This window comes from Lates calcarifer, linkage group LG21 (genome assembly GCF_001640805.2).
Source record: "Lates calcarifer isolate ASB-BC8 linkage group LG21, TLL_Latcal_v3, whole genome shotgun sequence".
Lineage (NCBI taxonomy): Eukaryota > Metazoa > Chordata > Actinopteri > Centropomidae > Lates > Lates calcarifer.
In genome coordinates this window covers 18,804,991-18,825,429 of record NC_066853.1, presented here as the reverse complement: position 1 = coordinate 18,825,429, position 20,439 = coordinate 18,804,991, and the positions used below count along the sequence as shown (strand labels likewise).

Genomic DNA, 20,439 nt, shown 5'->3' with positions numbered 1-20,439 from the left:
AGGTGACCACTGCTTGTTGTATTTAACCACAAATCTACATGTATATGTATGATTTTGCAGACATTGGCCACATTGTGATATACTGTATGTGTGTATTAGCCTCTTCTCATTGAGGTTGTGCTATTGATTTCAGCAATATTACCAGGGATAACCAGCACCTTGTATATTCTCTCTGTGTAGTAACACAAGCTAATGTAGCTGTAGTCAACATCTTTCAGCTAGCGCCTGTCAGTTATTTTCTAGATTTATGTATTCGTTCTTCACTTTTGATGAAAGTGAAACTTTAGATGAAATCAGAGGATTTTGACATATTCTCCTCATAAAATGACTTAAATAAATGAATCGATTAACTGATTATCAAAATATTTACTGATTATTTCTGTTGATTGACATTGAGTAATCAACTAATTGTCGCAGTGCTAATCACAACATAACAAATATAAGCTACAAAAACTCACGCTTTTGTATTAAAGCACTAGAAATACAAATTGTTCTAATAACTGTAATAATGGAAAGACAACGTCCTAACGACTCGTTTGATCGTAATATATTAAGAGTATTAACATTATAAGATTATTAGTTAGAGTTTCTACATAGCCAGATGCCAGTTTATAAAAGTTCAAGATGTGTGACACAAATCACAAACTGTATCCATACTGTCTTAGTTATCAAGACTTCAGACTGGTGAAAGAGACAAGGATGACAGAAACAGAGCGAGAAGGAGAGAGGGAGAATATGATATCAATACTAAGATTGCCTCAGTAGGGAGAGGATGTAGAGGCAGAAGCTGGCACGCTCAGAAGATTGGCAGCAGGGAACAGATGGTCAGGAGGAGAAAGGAAACATGACCAGGATGTGTAGTTATGCAAAGATAAGCAAAGGAGGTGCAGAGAGTGCTGATGAGCTATGAGACACTGGCATCATAATTCTGTGTATAACACGGCCATCCAAGTATCAAAACTTTTGGTAGTGCTCGCAGTGTCAGACTGCTGAAGAAGTCGTGCAGCGCTTCTAAAACTTGTTACTCATTGTTTCTCATTTAGTGTAAGATGAATAAAAGCTGATAGACACCAGATGTAGTGCTTTTTCTTTTGCTTTTAGATTGATATAACTGTTTAGTTTTCACATATTGAGATGTAGTACATCCCTGTATTTGAAAGATATAATAATCAGAAACATTTAGGATTATGTTTCTAAATGTTGCTCTCCTTATATTGGTGAATGTGATGCAGTGACCTTGATGCTTGAAATGACATGTCTTCCAGACATCATAACTATCACAACGGATGCCTCAAAGCTTGACTCTTCAGTTTGAATGCAAATATTAAATAGCTGTATGCTAACTGGGCTGCCATTGTCAGAGCAGCATAATGACAGTAAACTGCAGCAACACTGACCAGCATGTAACAAAACTGAGACCGGGGACTTAGAATCTCGCTGTTAATCTTACCCAAGTCCATATCAAAGTGATTCTGGCCCCAATAAGCACCAAGTGAGAAATCCACCACAGGCAGCTAAATCCTGAAATCAGCCCATTTTCCATGCAGTGGTCTGTGAGAACACCAGCTGCCGTGGGCTATCGTGGACGTGAGCCCTAACACAAAGCACTTCACTCTGCATAACCAGGGCACTAGGTTTTGTTTGTATGGGCAAGGATGGTGGAGGTGAAGAGAGGAGCGTCTGCTTGAATATGCCTCCATACTGGTCCCACGGGGGCGGTGTGTGCCCTTGAAAAGATGCTTGGTTTGTAAAGTTAAGACAAAAGGCCAGTATTGATTGAATTATTACAGCTCCACACTCCTGGAGCTGTGCAGTAACGATGCAGTAATTACCATGCCCCTCTCCTGGCCTGAAGATGACTCATCTTTCAATAGTAGTTTCAGTAGAAAATAAGGTGCGGAGGGTCTATGGTGTCACCATGTTTATTTAAGATTTCATTTGCAATTAATGAGCCATACTAATGTTCTGCCCAGTAATTCTGTGATTTGGGTAATACAACAGTGCACTGTGGTCCTATGCTGGGTATCCTTATAAGCACTTCTACATTAAATGGTGCTGAAATATTTTACTTAAGCGCAAACACTCTCACAGCCAAAACTGTAATATGTGTCAAGATACTTGAAAACTGAGGGCAGCGTTGGATAATAGGGCTTTTAGGGAATACTGTGTAAATGTTTATATATACTCTTGTGTGTTCTAAGAAAAGTCTCAACTATTATTATATTTTAAAATACTGTTCAAGGTTTTGTGGTTTGTATATTTTCAATAATCTCGATTGGCAGAGCATACTGATGGTTAAGTAGTTTGAAAGGAGAACATGGTTATCCTAGGGCCTGTATCAACTTACTAAGTTGCCCAGATAACTTTTCAGAGTAGAACCCATAAAAGGTGTTTTTATGTCAGTCCATGTTCCATATGTGAGAGAGTGGGTCAGCAAAGTTATCATGTCTTGGTCTTGACCACCTGTGGCCTGTCTGTTTGCCTGTGGGTGAAACTAATGTTTAAATCCAATATTTTCACAGACTACATAGGCTAGCTTGGCAGACTTAACCTACATCTACAAAACCCACTGCTTAGTGTTAAAAAAATAATAATTTTGACTTTTCCCTTAAGATCTTGTGACCTAAACACAGAGTAACATACATAATGCCTAAGTCAGAAATGAAGCTACAGCCCTCAAAACAAACTCTTACTTTGTAAAACCTAAATTACTATTTATTCTGTAGAGAATGAGACATGTTCATTAAAATCTGTTAATTTGACGTACTGTAACTTGTGATATTTTTGTATTATTTTACATTATATTTTAAAACATACATGGTGTTTTGTCCCTCTTTAGATGCTGTCCAGCCACACTTAGCTAGTATGACCAGGAATGTTAATAATGACCAATAAGTAAACTACATTAAGTTTTTCAAAATCTAAATTCATGCCAGGGATTGTTTTTTTTTAAATTATTATTTATCATATAAAAATAGTGTAAATGCAAATTTTCATGATCGTCTGATGAAGCCAATATGATGTATCTTTGTTTAAGGTCTGTCGATATTAAAGAGGCTTCAGTTTCCCTTCACCTCTGTCTGTGGCATTGCCACACAAAGCTGAATCACGTTTGATTCGATTGTCACTCGTCCAGCTGACTGATGCCTCAGCTTGTTGGCAGCATGTGGGTGGTATACAGAGTGCATTTTTAAGGTTAGATAGCTCATCAGATCAGAGGAGCATATGGTTGCATGTTTATTGGAAAACAGTAATCAGAACCTGCATGTACAACAATCCTGACGTGGCGCACTGTGTATATTTGACACTGAATTTAGATTAAAATACTGTGGGGAATGGTTGTGACTTGCATGCATTTCCAGACAACATATTTGAGTGATTATTTTTAATTTTGCCGCATATAATGACATCCATAGGGTGCTGACTTGCACGTTATTTGCCTGATACAGAAAACCCATTATCAAATGTAGCAGTTCTCAATGTTCCATCAATAAGGCAATAAACAGATGGAATTTTATTCCTACCAGCCATCAGTAGCAAATATTCTTATAGGCATAAGGAAATGCACCAACAACATAAAGCTCTCATTATAAAATGTTAAAGTTCAAGCTTTACAAAGCTTGAGAGAGCAGGTGTTATTTCCCAGTGGAGCACTGACAGGGAAAAAAAAAACATGTATGTGTCAGACACAATGGATTATACAGAAACAGGCTCATATGGAGAGTTGTATACAAAGTGCTGTGCTGCTGTTGTAGTCTGAGTTTTAATCCATAGTTCAGTGGCTGAAAGGTACCTTAAACATGCAGTATTGCAGTCTACAAACTGTGGGAAAAAAAGTGAAACAAGTACAGCCTTTTCAGATAGTAAAACTAATACTTGTGTTATTTTGACACAGTGCTGGCCTTCAAATATGCAAGTGCTACAAGAAAGCTCAGAGATATGCACATAATTCAGAGAAATGGTATTAATTCTACATACTTGTTGTCTTTGTCTTCTAGTGTCTTCAGCAGCACACTGCAACATGTCCTCACTGCACATCATTACACAGAGGCATGATGCAGAATAATGACAGTGATTTAAGCGTGGACAGAAATATTAGTGTTTATCTCATTATGATAAAGTAGCTTAGTGCTAATGAAAATATTCAGTATCTTCCTTAAGCATGCAGCTAAGAAAGATACTGAACATAAGAGATGAATGGCAATTTAGAAGTATATATTATTCTCAAATGACATGTACATTGTAACACTACTGTGTATTCTCAGGTAGAGTATGATGCAGTTTACAGTGTTTTTGAAATGGTGCAATAAGCTGTGACTCAGTCTCACTCATGAAAAAGTGCTGGAGCTCAGCTCCATCCCTGCTCAGTCACATCTGCCAGAAACTCTTTTGAAATAAAATGACGTACAACTTTCAACAGAGGGAGACAGAAGTGCTTGAAAATGTGTCTGATGAAAAACAAGATTAAATGTTGTAATCTCCGTGACAACAAATTAATCATTTATTTAATACAAAGGAATCTAGGGTTGGCTAGGCTTTCACAGTGATAGACTTTGTATAGTGTAAAACACAATGTGTAACGTGAAACATTACATGTGTAATACTCCCTCAAGGTAAGAGCCAAACTGAAATGCTTTTGTGAGTGATACTTTTAATTGAATCTTATGAATGAATTAATTAAGAGTGTTCTGGGAGCTCATTAGTATGAAAACTGAACATTTTAATTTCAGTGCTTTTTCTTGATATTTCTGAATTGTAACAACACACATGCATACTGGGAACACATTATTTAATACAACATTTTCAAATGTGTGCACAGGTCTTCTGTGACTTTTACACATCTTATTCAAAGTAGGCACATTTAAAGCATTGCCTGGTTTAACTCATCTGGTGCTGAGCTTGTTAAACCCAGTAGGAACTTTCCATGTATGTCAAGTCAGTTGGGATAAACAAAGAACCTGAACAAACATTTTTGATTAAACTTGGTTATTAAAGACCTGTGACCAACATATGCACTGAGCAGGCCATTTTACTGTTGAAAAATGAATTTAGAAATGCTCTCTGGTGTAATGGCAACACTGTTTACTCCCTCAGATATCTTCAAACATATGTCAAATGTTTGCACTGTAACTTCTTGATACCTGTTAGTTGAAATATTCACTGTTACCAGTGTATCTGTGATAAGCTGATGTTTGGATGATTATCAGTCAGACTATAAATGTAAAAATCCAAGCAGAAGCAAACAGTGCTGCTGACCAGCCCTGTCCCTGCCTCATTTATAGAATATTTTGTAATGTCTGAGTGTCAACCTCTATGTTACTGAATGTTTATTCTGCTTTATGTACGCTTTTAAAAAGTATATATTTTAAAAACGAAGATCCAGTTTTCTTCAGTTTCACTTTTGAATCTTTTTGAACATACCAAGGTTATCAATTCAAACTGAAATCTGTGTGATCTCATGTTGGATTTTTAGTTGAAAAATTCCAACATAATCAATGATATTTAAAGATCAAAACAGTGTGATACAAAGGCTTTTTATATTGCACTGTTTCCTAACAAGTTGATAGCAATCTCAAGTGGAGCTGGTGACCTTGTTAAATCTGGCAATGCACACAGTTGGGCAGTTTGATACAAAGCACAGAGGTACTGTAGAATGCAGACTCCCGGAGGTAAATGAAACTGGGATCATGCTCCTCTGCATAACAGATCTATGTCAGCACCCTGTGCTTTTCTGCTGAACCCACATGGTCAATAAATTCTCACTTTTTAAAAGGAACATGAGTAGAATTGTACTTTCAAAGATCTGATGAAATGATGAGGAATTGACCTTCAGGACACATGGGATTGATTCTGTACAACCATCCTCATGGTAATTAGCTTTGGATGGTTCTGCGCTGAATTATAAGTGAGTTGTATAGAGAATGTATGTCACACAAGAGCGCTCAGTCCTTCAAGGTTTACAGTTCAGAGAGGCAACAATGGTTCCACAGGGATTAGAGATGTGCATGGTTCCAAGTTAAAAGGCTAAAACGCAGCATCAGCATACAAAACTGAATGAGCACACATCTTAGTGAAAGGTCCCCATTTGAACCATGATTAAAAGCTGTAATGGATTAGAACATGCTGAAAAATTCTGCATTAATTTCTTTTTTGGCAATGAAAATTAGTGATGCAACTGATTGCTTGTTTAGATAATGAATGGTGGAGCTTCACATGTCATTTACATTTATTCCTACTGAGAGAAAAGCCAGTGATTTAAAAACCTGGAATACATTTTTGGCACCACAGCTTTTTTCTCAGGTGGTATGGGCCAGGTCAGCAATTTGATTTGAAGTGGGAGTGGCGTGGAAGGCCACTGTGCAAAATTGAACCAAATTCGCCCGGCAGCATGTTAAACCATGTGTAAAATCCTCACGATGGGCTTAGAAAACGATCCCTGGCTGGAGCCGCCGCTTTCCCCCCACCTCTGTCTTTAGGGATGGTCACACTCATTTCTGTGCACCACTCATAGGAACCTTTGAAGGAAGGGGGATGTCTAGGAGCCCATTAACCTCCCCTGCGCCTGTGCACTGATTCCTGACACACACCCAGACATCAGGTCACAACCTCTGGGGAAGCAACCGCCTATTCCACGCGTCACGGGCAGGTCTCTCTCTTGTTACTGCATGCTGTCCTTCTTTATTGCATTTCCAAGATGCAGAGAAAGGCACTCAGTATGTGTTGTGAAATTTTCTGAGTGATAATAAGTGTCGATTTTGCAGCGACACTTACTTGGAGTTGTCTAGTGTTGACTGCAGGCTTGTGTTTGTCTGCTCATAAAGCTGTTATGGCTCTGGGGCGGCTGTTCAGAACTGTCTAAAAGTGTTAAATTAACTCTGCTAGCTGTGGGCATATTTTAATACATTAAATCACTGGCATGGTGATTTTTGCACTCTCACAGTTAAGAGTCACACTGACAATAAACATGGAGCGTAGAGCATCATCATGACTTCCTTTTAGAGCCTCAGAGGGGGGTCTGTGGTGCCCAACATTGTCCCTCTCTGACTTCATAGATCATATATTATGATGGGCCTAAACTGTCACTCTTATTCCTGCAGAAGCGTATTGTCAAGAAATGGATGTAAGAAAGTAACCCACATGTCAAACGGTGTAATTGTTTTGACAGTTTACCAGAGATCAGAACTATTTCTAGGTGTTCTCCATTGGTGAAGCGTCTTCATTAGTCAAAAAGCGTGGGCGGGACTCTTGCTCTCTGCAGCGAGTCAAAGAGAAAGGCAATAAAGGGAGGCAGGAGCTGCACTTTGCCGACGAGCATCTCTGCCGTCCTGCTTCACTACAGTAATCACTGCCCCCGGATCTGCGAAAATACACAGGGGCTTCTCTGGTAAAAGGCAGAGTTCATCAATGTAACTCCGGTCAGTCCGAAACTGCGCCGTTTACCTGGATAAGTCCATCCCGACGAAAATAGAGAGAGAAAAAGAGAGAGAAGAAGAGACAAGAGACTAACCGAGTGGAGTGTCGACGTAAAATTGTGAAGGAAAAAAAAGAGAAGAAAATGATTGTCAAGCAGCACTTGATCTTCATTCTTTACAGCCTCTGTGCAAGCGTCTTTAAAGGTGAGCGCTGGATGTTGCTGTATAGACGGGCGTGGTGTGAGATGAGGTGGTGGCTGCGTTAAGTGTAAAAGATCAAATGTGATCGTGTCACACGTGAGTTCAAGTCTTCAATGCGAAGAGAGTTGATTGTCCCCCCCTTTAAAAAAAACAAAAAAAAAAAACGATGTGTGTTTGCGCATCAGTTCTGGCCGGGGGGACGGCTGCCGTTGTCTGCTGTCAGAGCCGACTGTGCTGGAATGCCTGGAAGTTGAATTGTGCGGCGCAATGAGAAGCAGAATGCGGCTGCACAAGTTTTTTTTGTTTCGGAGACAACTTGGACGTTGCTCTCCCTTTGGTGTTAAGTGACAGATAAGACACACAGACTGCAGATGAGCCGCCTGTAGTCGCCTGCCGTTTGTCTGTTCATCCAGTTATGTCCCCCCCCCCCGAAGCTGACAACAGGGATGCACGGAAGGTTACAGCAGCTGGTGGCGTGCGTCTTGTTTGTTGTGAGACCGTTGTCATTGAGTGGATCATTTCAAGTCATACTGTTCTCTGCTCTCTTTGGGCCTTTTTAAGTGATTTCATGCATGACTTTAAATCGGTGATTTTGCAGAGGTGTCTTCGCAATGGCAACGACTGCATTTGAGTTGAGCTTTTGTCTCCTGCACGGCCAGTTAGCGCACTGGGTTTAAGTGCAGGCTGAATAGTGCGGGTGGCTGTGTGTTTGTGGGCGCGCGCGCGCGTGTGTGTGGACGCACTCTTCAAGAGGATCGCTATGCATTACTAACCGTGCAAGCCATGTAGTCGCTTTTTGAAAGTTGAGCTGCCGGGATCAGACGCAGGTAAGGTTGTATGTGCAATGCCTCTCTGCAGCCAAGGCATCAGTGTCTCCCCATGACAACTCCCTCAACTCCCCACAGACCGTCCCGCTCTTGGACATGCTTGCGCAGCCACCGCCCTGTAGGCGACCAGTGCGCAGATACATAGCGCTTACAGCGGGGGAGGGAAGGCGGCTGTTTAAAAAGAAGAAGAAGAAAAAAAAAATCCCCACCGACCCCAACTCAAGATTTTGTCCCATAAGACATCATGACACTGCTGATTCAGTACACTGTAGCGAGGACATGACAGCAGTGCCAGTGGTCTACCAGAGTGATGATGCCAGTGAGGATAATTCTCATGATTCAGAGTTGATCTAAACTATTTATGTTTCAGAAACAACAGAGAGCACTGAATCAGTAGGAAACCTAGTCAGAGTCTATATGGCTGCTCCTGTAATTTCCACATTACATCATCACATCACATCAAAAATCAACTCTCAAATGACTCCTATTTCAGTCTCAGATTTTGTCAGGAACATCGCCACTTGCGACATGTCAAATATTTTTAGTCCAAGTGTCAGACTCAAGAAAACACACGCCGGGCCCCAGTTTAACTTGAATGTCAGGCAGCCTAATGGTGTTAAATCCTATTAGACTGACTTGTACATCTCTCCTTTAGTTACAAAAAGAATTTTTTATTTTTGTGCCTCGATGTCTGTTGCTTTTGGTGGGCCCGCTGTCTTCCCCTTCAGCAAGTTTCCACCCCACACATTTGTTTCATCTCACTGAGCTGCCCAACTTGAGATGCCGTCAAGTGGTGTAAATCCAGCTGCGACCTGATGACACATCCAGCTGCATTCACCTCGCATCATGCCCCCTTGAGATGTCGCCCCTGTGGGGTGGATCATGGTTAGGGTTAAATATCCATGCAACATTTTGCATATTTTATGGTCCATTAGCTAACTACTAATCTAAGGGTATTTTTTGGAAAGAATAATGTACCTTATATAATAATGTACCTTTTTAGAGTATTTCCTACCATCCAGGCAGTGGTGTCAGTCCATGTCAGTCATGTCATGCAGTTTTTGATGTCACATGGTATTGCATGCAGGGACCATTGTGAAAACCTCTTGATGGTGCATTCAAGGATTCTCTGTTATCTGGAATATGAAGAACAGCTTGCAATAAGAATTCCATTCATGGGCTATATGTTTTAAAGAAAACCATACGCAGTAAAAAAGTAAATGCAAATGTAAATTTTGTAGCATCTTGCATTAAAGGTTTGTTGTCTGGTATCAGACCGTGCAAAGCATTACCACAAATTTAAGTTTGGGCCTGTCTGGATGTTTCATCTTAGTTCTGTCCACACTGAAGTATTTAATATTCCGAATAATTAAAATATTGAAGAAATGTTCATATGTCAGATGTCCGATGCTGCTCGTTGCAGGTTGATCATGGTTCACTCTTAGAATGGGCAACGTGGCTTGTGGTTGAGATCATCTAATCACTTCACCCTCTCCATGTCTTTTAGAAGACATTGAACATTGTTGCATTATATTGCTATTTCAATATTTGTACCAGAGGGCTGTGATCAAAAAATATGTTTTGCCTGTTCAAGAATACATCTATAAAACCTCTAACATCGGCAACATGAGCTCCAAACGTGGACCAGTGCATGTTTTTACTGCTTTAAAACTATTAGTATCATTAGCTAATTCAACAGTGATAACAGTGTTGAGGATAAAAACAGACAGCAGAACACTATAGCTTATTTTGGAACAGATTTGGGTCCTATGACATCCTGACAGAGGGATCAGGGCATAGAGAGTTTTATCATCTTTTCCAAGAGCTCCTCTAAGATAGTGCCCACTTCAAGAGCTACTTTAAATATTTATGCTATGTGGCTTAACTTTAGACACATGAACTAGGGGCGCCCAGGGCAGTGCCCCAAAAGTATGTGTCTAAGAAACTGAAGCTCTTATTTTGTGGAAGATGTGAGCAGTCAAACAATGAATGAAACGAATAAAACTAGAAAGCACTCAGAGAGCACCCACCCCCAACAAATTGGCACAATACTCCAAATTTGTTATTAAAATGGTCAGAAATATTTAATCTGCACTGGGATCGAGGTCTGCTGCTAAATACACAGAGGTGGGCAATTATAAGATGCGTGTGCAGGACTCTTTTCATCCAAGTAAGAGCAGTAGTATGGGGCAGACATTCAAAGACTTCCCATCTTGCAGTGTTAACAAGTCCTTTTAATAAACTGCTGATGGTGCATATAGATCCTCTGCAATGGGCCATGGCTTAACCTTTCATCAAATTTCATTCAAATTTGTGCACAGATTTTGAGATATCACGCTAGCTAACAGAAAGGCAAACAAACAAAATGAGACTGAAAACATAACCTCCTCGGTGTAGGTAATAAGGTGCATGCGTCTTCTGTGTGATCGCAGCCTAATCGACAGTTAAATTGCAGTGCGACACATCACACTGCAGTGATACTGTAGACAAGACTTCAGCCTCAGCAGCTTTGTTCATGCTCCATAATGCTGAGAGTCATTTCATGCAGGCTCATCCTTCTTAGAACAACTACATTATAGTATTTTGCTTAAATGCATTGCTGGACTCTTATCTATAGCTGCAGCCCATGGAGTGCTGCACTGCCTAAATGTTTAATATGCTGTAGTGACAGAATAGATTAATTTTTATGTAGAGTTACCGTATATCTGTTGTCCCCTCTCTATTGTGTGTACCGCTCTGAGCGTGAGGACCTGTTTTTCCTTATGTGCACCAGTGGGAACTTGCGTCACTCTGTAAGGTGTTGGTGTATCACCCCACCAGAGCCATCACAACATATTTAATCAAATGTGTCTAATGCAGACACCTGACAGACTTGTCAGAGCCCGTTAACAGGTAAAATGGCAGGCAGGCTAGTAATGCTAATTAGCCATGTGGTGCAGCTATACTTAGTCGCTTTGCAGACCTGAGGGTTGGTTGTGTCAGAGATGCAAGTTTTATGATCTGCACGTTTCTTTGTTGGCCACGGCTCCTCTGGTTTGGTTTGACATTCCTTCCACTCAAGTGTTTCATCACTTTCCTTCTTGCAGAGCCCAAAAAGCTCCCATACCGCCAAGGGAACTTTTCTTTTGTTTGAGCACGGAGCCTTTCATCATTTCTTATCTCGTCAGACATTTTGGCAAGTACAACCTGCAGGTGACATTTGAGCATTGGTGTGTGTTTGACCATAACGTGTGGGGGCAGTAATGAGGGCAAAGTGGAGAATAAATGAAAGTGGCTCTCTTTCTCTCAGGTTTTTTTTTTTTTTTTACAGCATTTAATCTGGTATCAAAACCACAGACATCAAAACTACAGACAAAAAGAGACAAGGAGGTTGAGGATGAATAATTCCCTCTTAATGTAAATGAAAAATTTCTTCCCTGATTAGGGAGGGAATTGAGGCGAGTCATTAAAAATGCAAAAGTGTCTTGTACAGTGTTTGATATTTTCTTTAAATATTGGCCTAGGAGAAGACCCCTACTGTGATTAGTGATTTGAATATGTGAACAGTAGATAGGATGCCATTTTATTCACACTAGCTCTTGTAAATATATGAGAGAAACTGGAATCCAAATTTCACATCACAAACTCTCTTAACATCAAAACGTATCAGAAAATGTCCAATCACGTATCACTACATTTGACAGACCACTGAACAAAGAGATGATCCTTAGGACTTCATACACTTTCCAAAATAATATTAATGTGTCTGCAACATCATGTTAGTGATTAGTAGTTGTTTATGATTCAATAATAACATTGATACAATATGACAGTGTTTTTATTTACACCTTTTTGCGGGAAGGCGACATTTGGGATGGACTTGAATTCCAATCCAATGCTCTTTCAAAAATAAGAATCATGCACAATGCATGCATGCATATCAGTGCATATATTTCATATGGTGCTTTGCATTATTTAAATGTTTTCATTTGCATTCATCAGGATGAAAATCTCAACAAATAAGCAAAATAAATGGAATGTATTTGAATTTGATTCCCGTCCACGTACGCATGGTCTGCATGCATACGGTTAGGACTGTGCGTATTATGGCGCAACATTCAACCAGCTTGCACCAGAAATATTCATAATGTATAAAGACAAAATTAACCACAGCAGAATTTCAGAGGATCAGGATTAAAATCAAGTGTCTCCTTTTAGCTTTCATGTGTAGCCTAGAGTTGTCTGGGGCAGTACCCGTGTGGCCTATTATAGAATTCACAGAGGAGTCACCATATCTACCATTAAAATGCTTGATTCCAGCAGCAGAGCTCACAAAACTTGCAGAATGGACACAGATGTGAATAACTGTCCTACCTGCAGAGTCGATTTGTCATTTTGAGCGTATTATACGATGGCAGTTGGTGCACCACTTCTCAGTTCTTTTGTGTGAAAATGGAGTTCTGTTTCAGCTTGGATCTGGGTGTATTGAAAATCTCTTGAAATGAATACATATTGGACCCAAGTGAAAGTGAGCCCCAAAATGTCACATATTGCGAGACATGGGGAGCCTGTGAGATATATGCATGGGCGCATCTCCTGTGGTTTGGAATAATCAGGCATGAGGAAATAAGCTGGCTGAGCTAAAGGCAAGGTATGGCAGAGGAAGGTGGTTTACATTCAAGGATACCCATTCCCCACCACTGAGGGTTAGCTTATCCCTGCAGAACGTCTCCTAGCTGCCAAGTGTGGGCTCTGGAGCTGTGCTGTGTATTGCTGCAAATGAATAATCCAGTAAAGGGGACAAATGTGCTCCAAAAGAGCCACTGCTGCCCCGCTTGCTTTCTGTTGACAGATATACATCTGTAGGGATAAGCCTCAAGCCAGAGGCAAATGTGCTCAGACAAGTGGGGAACGGGCTTAAAGATTAGCTGCTCGCTGCCCCAACTACGCCGCATGCTGTCAGTCTTCCTTCGCCATGCTCTTTGTCATAGCGCTCTTACACACCATGCCCTCTGAGTGGGTATAAGCTTAGCAATGAGGCTGATAGACTGTAAGGGCAATTACACTATTAAAAATTATTTTGACCCGTATTTGAGCGAAGGAGGTTAAGAGATTTCTCTACTTCCCAAAAGGCTTTCTGGAGATACTCATGATAAGTTTAATGCCACAATTGGTCACGCTGAAAAGTGGTGCAAGCAGTGCTTACATCAATCTAAAGCTCCTGAAGAGGCACCTGTGTTCTGACATCTTAAAGGGGAAATCCACCATAAAAACAGAATTTACATGTATTCCTATGATCTCAGACAGCTGAGTCAATATTTCTAAACATGAATGGCTCGCTGCTGAAGCTGAAGCCCAGGGAGCAGAGTATTTCATTTATCATGTTATCAAATAGCAGCAGCTCCACTGTTTACAACACAAGGATAGCTGCTGTACATGTTGAATTTTATACCTGCAGGAGACTGACCATAGTTGGGGTAGGACTTTATATAATAATTTGAAACTATATTGATCCAAACCCCCCTGGGAATGGAAATGGATTGTTAGAGTAAAATAATTGGAGATTTGTAATGCAGGGGACGTGTATTTCACAACACTGCGGGGTCACTTCTTGTGTAGCATCTTTAGTAAACCATGGCTCAAACATATAGGGGAAAAAAAAAAACTAATTGAATAAAGGTAATAAATCAAGACCATCAGCAGTTTGTTTTCTAAAATAATATCTATTGTTCAATAATGATGAATAATCATTCCTTAATGACAGAATTATGTAATGGTCTCCCCTAAACATTATGTTTTTGGTGTACCTGCTTGGGTGCATTAGCAGCAGCTCTACATTTAATTTGTTTGTCATTACAAACCAAACTGACATTAACCTTGACATTTCTTGTCATCGAGGTGTATAAATGACAAAGATTGACTTTCTGTTAACCCTGAAAGCATTTCAGTGAGTTATTGCAGTCATTACTCACTGTGCTTGCAAAACAGCGCAGTTTGTTTGTCAAACAAATAATAGAATTAGAAAATAAATAAGTAGTTTTTCAGAAAGTGGAGGGAGGCAAAGCTTGAAAATGACTGTACTGAGTCCCACAGACCATACTCTTTTTTTTATTGTAATATTAAATTTAAAACTATACAACTGAATGTCCAGGACTTACCTTGTTTACTCTGTTTACTACTACTGTTTACTTCTGCAGCATTTTCACTATTTTAATGATAACAATATAATATGTAGTCCATCACCAAAGGGTTAAAGTACATACACAATCTAAAAATGGACTCAAACCTTATTCGATTGGATTCTGCAGAGAATGGAATAAAGAACATTTCTCATTGAAGTTTTGATGAATGAGAGCTGTCCAGGTGGTAGGCGTTCTCTTCTGTGAGTGGTTAGCATTCCCTACATTTCAGTATTGTGCCCGAAATGAAGCCTATACTTCATTTTATGCCTGTTTGCAGTGTTGACCTTTACCAATCTCTCTTGGCCCTCATCTCTGTTGAAGTGGGCTTTGTGCCCAACTATGGATGAGCCTCTGAATCTCATTTAGCCTGTGTGATGATCTTCCTTTTTCTCTCCTTGCTGCAGTCCATATGAACAAAGTTAATATTTTTTGTTCAGAAATGACAGCCATGACACCATTCTATGACCTTGTGGGCATGTAATCTGTTTTTGTCTTTTTTTTTTTCCTTCTCCAGACTAGATGTATCACCTAAAAGTTATGTCACCTTTGTTTTTTGTTTTTGTTTAAAAGCTTTTCCGATTACTATCACAGAAATGGAAGACATAGTCACAAAAATAGTGTTCGTTCTGCTGAGAAAATACTTCAGTGTGTTAATGCAGGCGAGAGAGATGCTGAGTACACAATATTAATCATGAAATATTGGGAACATCATTATGTGGTTATCATAATAGATGTCCTTTTCTGTTTCTGCTGTGCATGTTTGGAAGGCTTCCAAAAAGAGTGATTGACTATCTGAGGTATCACACTGCAACTAAACACCTGGCAGCCTGACCTGAAGAGGCCGTGCTTGTTTTGAGTTATGTCAGGATCTTTTGCCAACGCACAAACAGCCTTTGTTTAGTGTGGTATACATTTTATCCAGATATGGCAATTGACATGTGCATGAAGTTCTCACAACTGCTCCTTTCTTTGGATTTGTTTATGAAGCTTTAGTATCAAGGAACAGAAGTCCTCGATGAGTAGGCAGCTGTTGTTGAGCTTTGGAAAATGGTGCTCTCACAATAAGCAGTATTCAGAGGTAGCTGCATACTGAAGAGCTAAATGTTGCTTTTTTCCAAACTGAAGTGATCGTTGTGATGATATTAGTTCATTAGTTGTAATGTGTTTATGCATCAGTTTATTTTGATGCGACGAATCCGTTCAGCTCTAATTTAAATTAGAAGCGCATTGCTTCCCCTCATCTCCAGGGAAAAAATAAAAAATAAAAATTAGACCTACCTCCCCAAATATCCAGGGACTTCTGAAAGTATTCATACCTGTTCACCTTTTGCACATTTAATTCTATTGTAGATTTAATTGTAAATGGATTAAATACCCATTTTGCTCATTGGTCTACACTCAATAACCCATAATGACAAAGTGAAAACATTTTTTTAAGCAAATTTATCAAAAATCTCTCATTTACAAAAGTATTCAGACACTTAATTCAGTACTTTGTAGAAGTCCCTTTGGCAGCAATTACAGCTTTGACTTGTGGCCCAGCCAAAGCCCAGACTTAAACCCCACAGAACATCTGTGGAGAGACCTGTAGATGGCAGTTCACAGACGCTTCGCCTTCCAATCTGATGAAGCTTGAGAGGATCTGCCAGGAAGAATGGGATAAACTGCCCAGATCCAGGTGTGCAGAGCTTTTAGAGACTTACCCATGAAGACTGGAAGCTTTAATTGCTGCCAAAGGGGCTTCTATAAAGTACTGAATTAAGGCTCCGAATACTTTAGTAAATGGCAGATTTCAGTTTTGAATTTTTAATAAATTAGAAAAAAATGCTAAAACCTTGGTTTCCACCTTGCATTATCAGTTATTAGGCGTTATTTAGTGTAGACTGACAGACCAAATGGCAGCTTTATTCATTTGAAATTAAACTTTGTAATGCAATAAAGTGTGCAAAAAGTGAAGGTGTCTCAACACTTTCTGAAGCTACTCCGTATTTCCAATGTAAGTAATGCAGCAGATGTTAGTGCATTCGGAATGAATGTGTCCACAACTCTTTGAGGTTTAAAATGTTTCTATTTTTATGTATCAACACAGAAATCCCATCAGTCTCACACAGTCAATAGGATTTTGCATCACTGGATTGCTGTACTCATAAAGTCCCTTCAGTCGAGCAGTCAGGCTGGACATCTGAGCTCCAGATAAAGGAGACTCTGTTGCATCTTTGGAAATTTGATAGCTTGCTGGAATAAGTCATGCATTTTCATAGACTTGTAAGCAGCAAATCATGGCAAACATAGTTTGGGGGGGTAATGTTATGCATTTTATGGCCATATGTTTTGTTATGGATTGTGCACAATACAAAATTAAAGACCTTGAAAATAAATGTAACAGTGAATAGGCAAACCTGCTAAGAATAGAACCTGTAACAATTCGTCTGGGCACAAATGAAAACCATTTATATTCTCAGCCTCTGAATCCTTCTCAGGGTCTTGAGGAGCAGTAGACGATCCCAGCATACATTTTTCAGAATGCGCGCAGGTGCACCTGGCAGGTCATCTGCCTATCACAGAGGCCATCATACACAGACAAAAACATTCATGTCATAAACCGATTTAGTGTCTCCACTCCACCCCAGTCTTTTATGTCTCTAAATTTGTAATGAAACCCACAGGAACTTGGGGAAAACATGCCAACTTAAAGAGCATACACTGTAAAACTTAACAAAGACGAGGCTAATTAAAAATGTCTTCAAGTCTGGCAGTATTTCAAAGTATTTCATGACATTTTCCCATGTGCTTTTGGTTTTTCTCTTCTTCCCCAGTGTTGTTATCACTGCAATATAAGAAAAGTGACTGTTTATGCGCCTGAGAGCATTCTGAAAAAAATTGCACCAGTCCAACCTGTTTATTTTCTTACAGCAATTAAATTTGACAATTTTATTGAGCAAACTTGCTTGTAGTTATCAGTAGACTAATTCCCACTGCATATGCTGTGTGAAGGCAGTAGAACACGCAACTGAGTCTCTGCATCTTCACAGTCGCATTATCCAACCAGCTCCTGACAGTTTTTAAGAGAAGTTCACTGCTACGTCCAGAGCAATGTGTTTCATAGAATTATTATTGGTGTTAGAACTAAAAACAAAACAAACACAAACACACACACACACACACACACACACACACAGCAGCAACAGCATCCTACACATGAAACATGGCTAGTTTCCAGATTGTGCCAGCTCTGCTATTCTTGGTGGCCTCATAGTATATGGCTGGACTATATATATATATATATATATATATATATATATATAGTAATAATATGTGTAATGATTGAAAAATGTCAGTATTCACTGTAGTGGAACGTAACAGTTGTAGATGAGTCTGCCCAGTGCATAATGTCCACCATAATTAAAGTATATACTGTACATACTGTGCAGGTCAGTTATTCAGTGAATTGCATATGCTCTGATGGTATGCATATGCTAATCAGATCTGCTAATGTTTATACAAATGTTCAACTCAAAATTTCATCACAAGGGTAATGCATTGAGTTAATTTAAAGAGGCAGTTAAAATCACAAGGTTATTCATATAAAAATGAGCAACAGTTTTATTGGATTTTTTTCTCTTTTATCTTTCTAACTAGAAAGGAAATTCTATTTTATAGATGCACTACAGTAGCAGAAATATTTAAAATTCAACTTCTGCTTCAATGTAACAACTGGAAAATAATTTTGTTCTCCAGCCATCCCAAAAACCTAACTTTGGAATAGAGGTACAAAAAGCACAAACTTAAGCTCATGCATGTTTATACCCTTTTATTGACTTCCTCTTTAAAGGCTTCCCACGGGTCTCTAAAGCTGGAGTGTAGATACTGAACGCAGGCATATTTGCAAGTGAAGGTGGGGGATAAAAGCATTGAAACTCATGTCCTCATAAAGAGGGATCAGCAGTCTGAACGGGAGCTGCATACCGATGCAAGAGATGCCAGTGCTCAGAGCCAGAGAGCATGCTTTGCTAGGAAGAAAAAAAAAAAAGCCTTAAAGCCGCTAAGCTGAGAGCAAGACAGGGAAGGGAAGAGAAGGTGTGAAGCAGGAAGGCACACAAACTATAAAAAGCAGAGAGAAGTGTCATAGTGTAATGTAAGATGCATCTGCCATTTCCTCACCCTGCTACAACTGAGAAATGTTAAAGAGGTTAATGCTATTTTAAAATAAAGGTTAAACCATTACATTTGGGATAACATAGCACAATGTCATTTCACAGATTTATCTCTGATTCAGCTGGTCTGGTGTGACTTTAGAATTGAAGAGGAAAATATATTATTCTGTATGGATTTATGCAAGAAAAGAAAGCATGTGTAAGGCAAGAAAAAACATCCAAGTTTCAGTGAGTTCCCTGTGTTCAGTGGAGCATTACAATTAGTAAAGATAGATGACCTCCTCTTCATTACATAAGGAGTTGCCATTCTAGAAGATGCTTCACCACCTGCTGACTGCTGCCTGAGTGTGACACTCTGAGGATGTGTTCACATGATCGTGTTTAGATGAGTTTATTCTAACCCTCAAGCCTTATTATTTCAGTTTGGTTTGTTTCTCAACTTCAGGTGTGCAAGTGAAGTAATCACTGTGAGAATGAAAACACAGTCATCATCCACCATATCATATTTTGCACTTTTTCTCATTTCAGATAATGGAACTGGACCAGGGTTTCTTAAAATTACTTTTCATTATGCGCAAGGACTAACTTGACAAAGTTTGTGTCTTCATTGGAGTCAAAAAGACGGAGGATAAATCCCTAAGCTTCGTATGATTGGCTCTAGATGGGGTAGGGAAGACAATTAACCAATCATGTTATGACAAGTGTGAGTTGGCTGTGGTCTGGAGCGAGGGAGGAGACCTCTTGAACAGTGCGGTGAAGTAACTAAAGGTATGGTGAATATAAGCACTAAAGACATGGAAAAAGGCAGGGACATAAAAAAGATGTTTAGAGTTGAGTCACATAGCAGACATTTTCTATAGAAAAACCAGAGATGTTGGAGTCTAAAAGGCTCAACAGTGCTGAAGGTCATATTCCAGTGGTAGTTATAATATCACCATCTGTAGGAGAATGGTGATTTTTTTTTCTTTCTTTTTGTCCAATTCCCCAAAGGTTCACTACAGCAGAACTGTGATTTGTCTGACTCCAACTGTGTCCTGAATTGTGAATTGAATCAGTCCTCATGGTTAGGGAACATTTTGTCTGACCAACACAAATTATTCTACATGGGAGTTTAAACATATAGGGAATATGAGTTATGTATTGCTAAGTGATTCAATGTTGTATTTTCTGCCAGTGTGGGTTAAAAAAAAAAAGAAAAAAGCCAACTTATATATCTGTGTGGTTTTTGCAGCGTTGGAATGGCAATTAGCTTTTATTGATCCAGATTTCTCAAAAGAGAGAAGAGGGTCAGACAGAAGGTGTGGATGAGTTTGAATTAAAATGGCAGCTGTAATTAAAGAATGCAAGAAGAATGTGCAATTTGGTTAATTAATTTTATATTCTCTCTGAGAACTGGCATGTGTTAAGTATACAAGCTGATGTTTAAACAAATGTTGGGCCTTTCAGTAAATTCTTTGGATTAAATTTGATCATTAAGGGACTCTGCCTTATAATTGTTCAACAGGCAATTACCACCCATGTGTCATGAGGTCTTTAATTTAAAACAGGGTCGCTGACCTTGTAGTCTGAATATCTAAATCAAACAACTCCAGGTGTACAAATTACTGTTGCAAATTACTTTTTTGTGGTAATACCCTCAAAGTGATTGTGAGCAGAGCTTGAAGTCAGAATTAACTAGAAGGAC

The 20,439-nt window shown here is 39.4% G+C and overlaps 1 protein-coding gene across 3 annotated transcripts in view; it reads left to right on the top strand.

Moving 5' to 3' along the window:
- Positions 1-7,238: 7,238 nt before the first annotated feature.
- cadm2b (cell adhesion molecule 2b) overlaps positions 7,239-20,439 on the top strand; it is a 151,473-nt gene continuing 138,272 nt past the window's right edge. Inside the window, exon 1 of one of the 3 annotated variants that reach the window (XM_051065498.1) lies at positions 7,239-7,616. In XM_051065498.1, the coding sequence (XP_050921455.1) occupies positions 7,556-7,616 (61 nt within the window). In that variant the 5' untranslated portion in view covers positions 7,239-7,555. The remainder of the gene's footprint in view (positions 7,617-20,439) is intronic. The other 2 variants (XM_051065496.1, XM_051065497.1) reach the window with 2 other exon arrangements.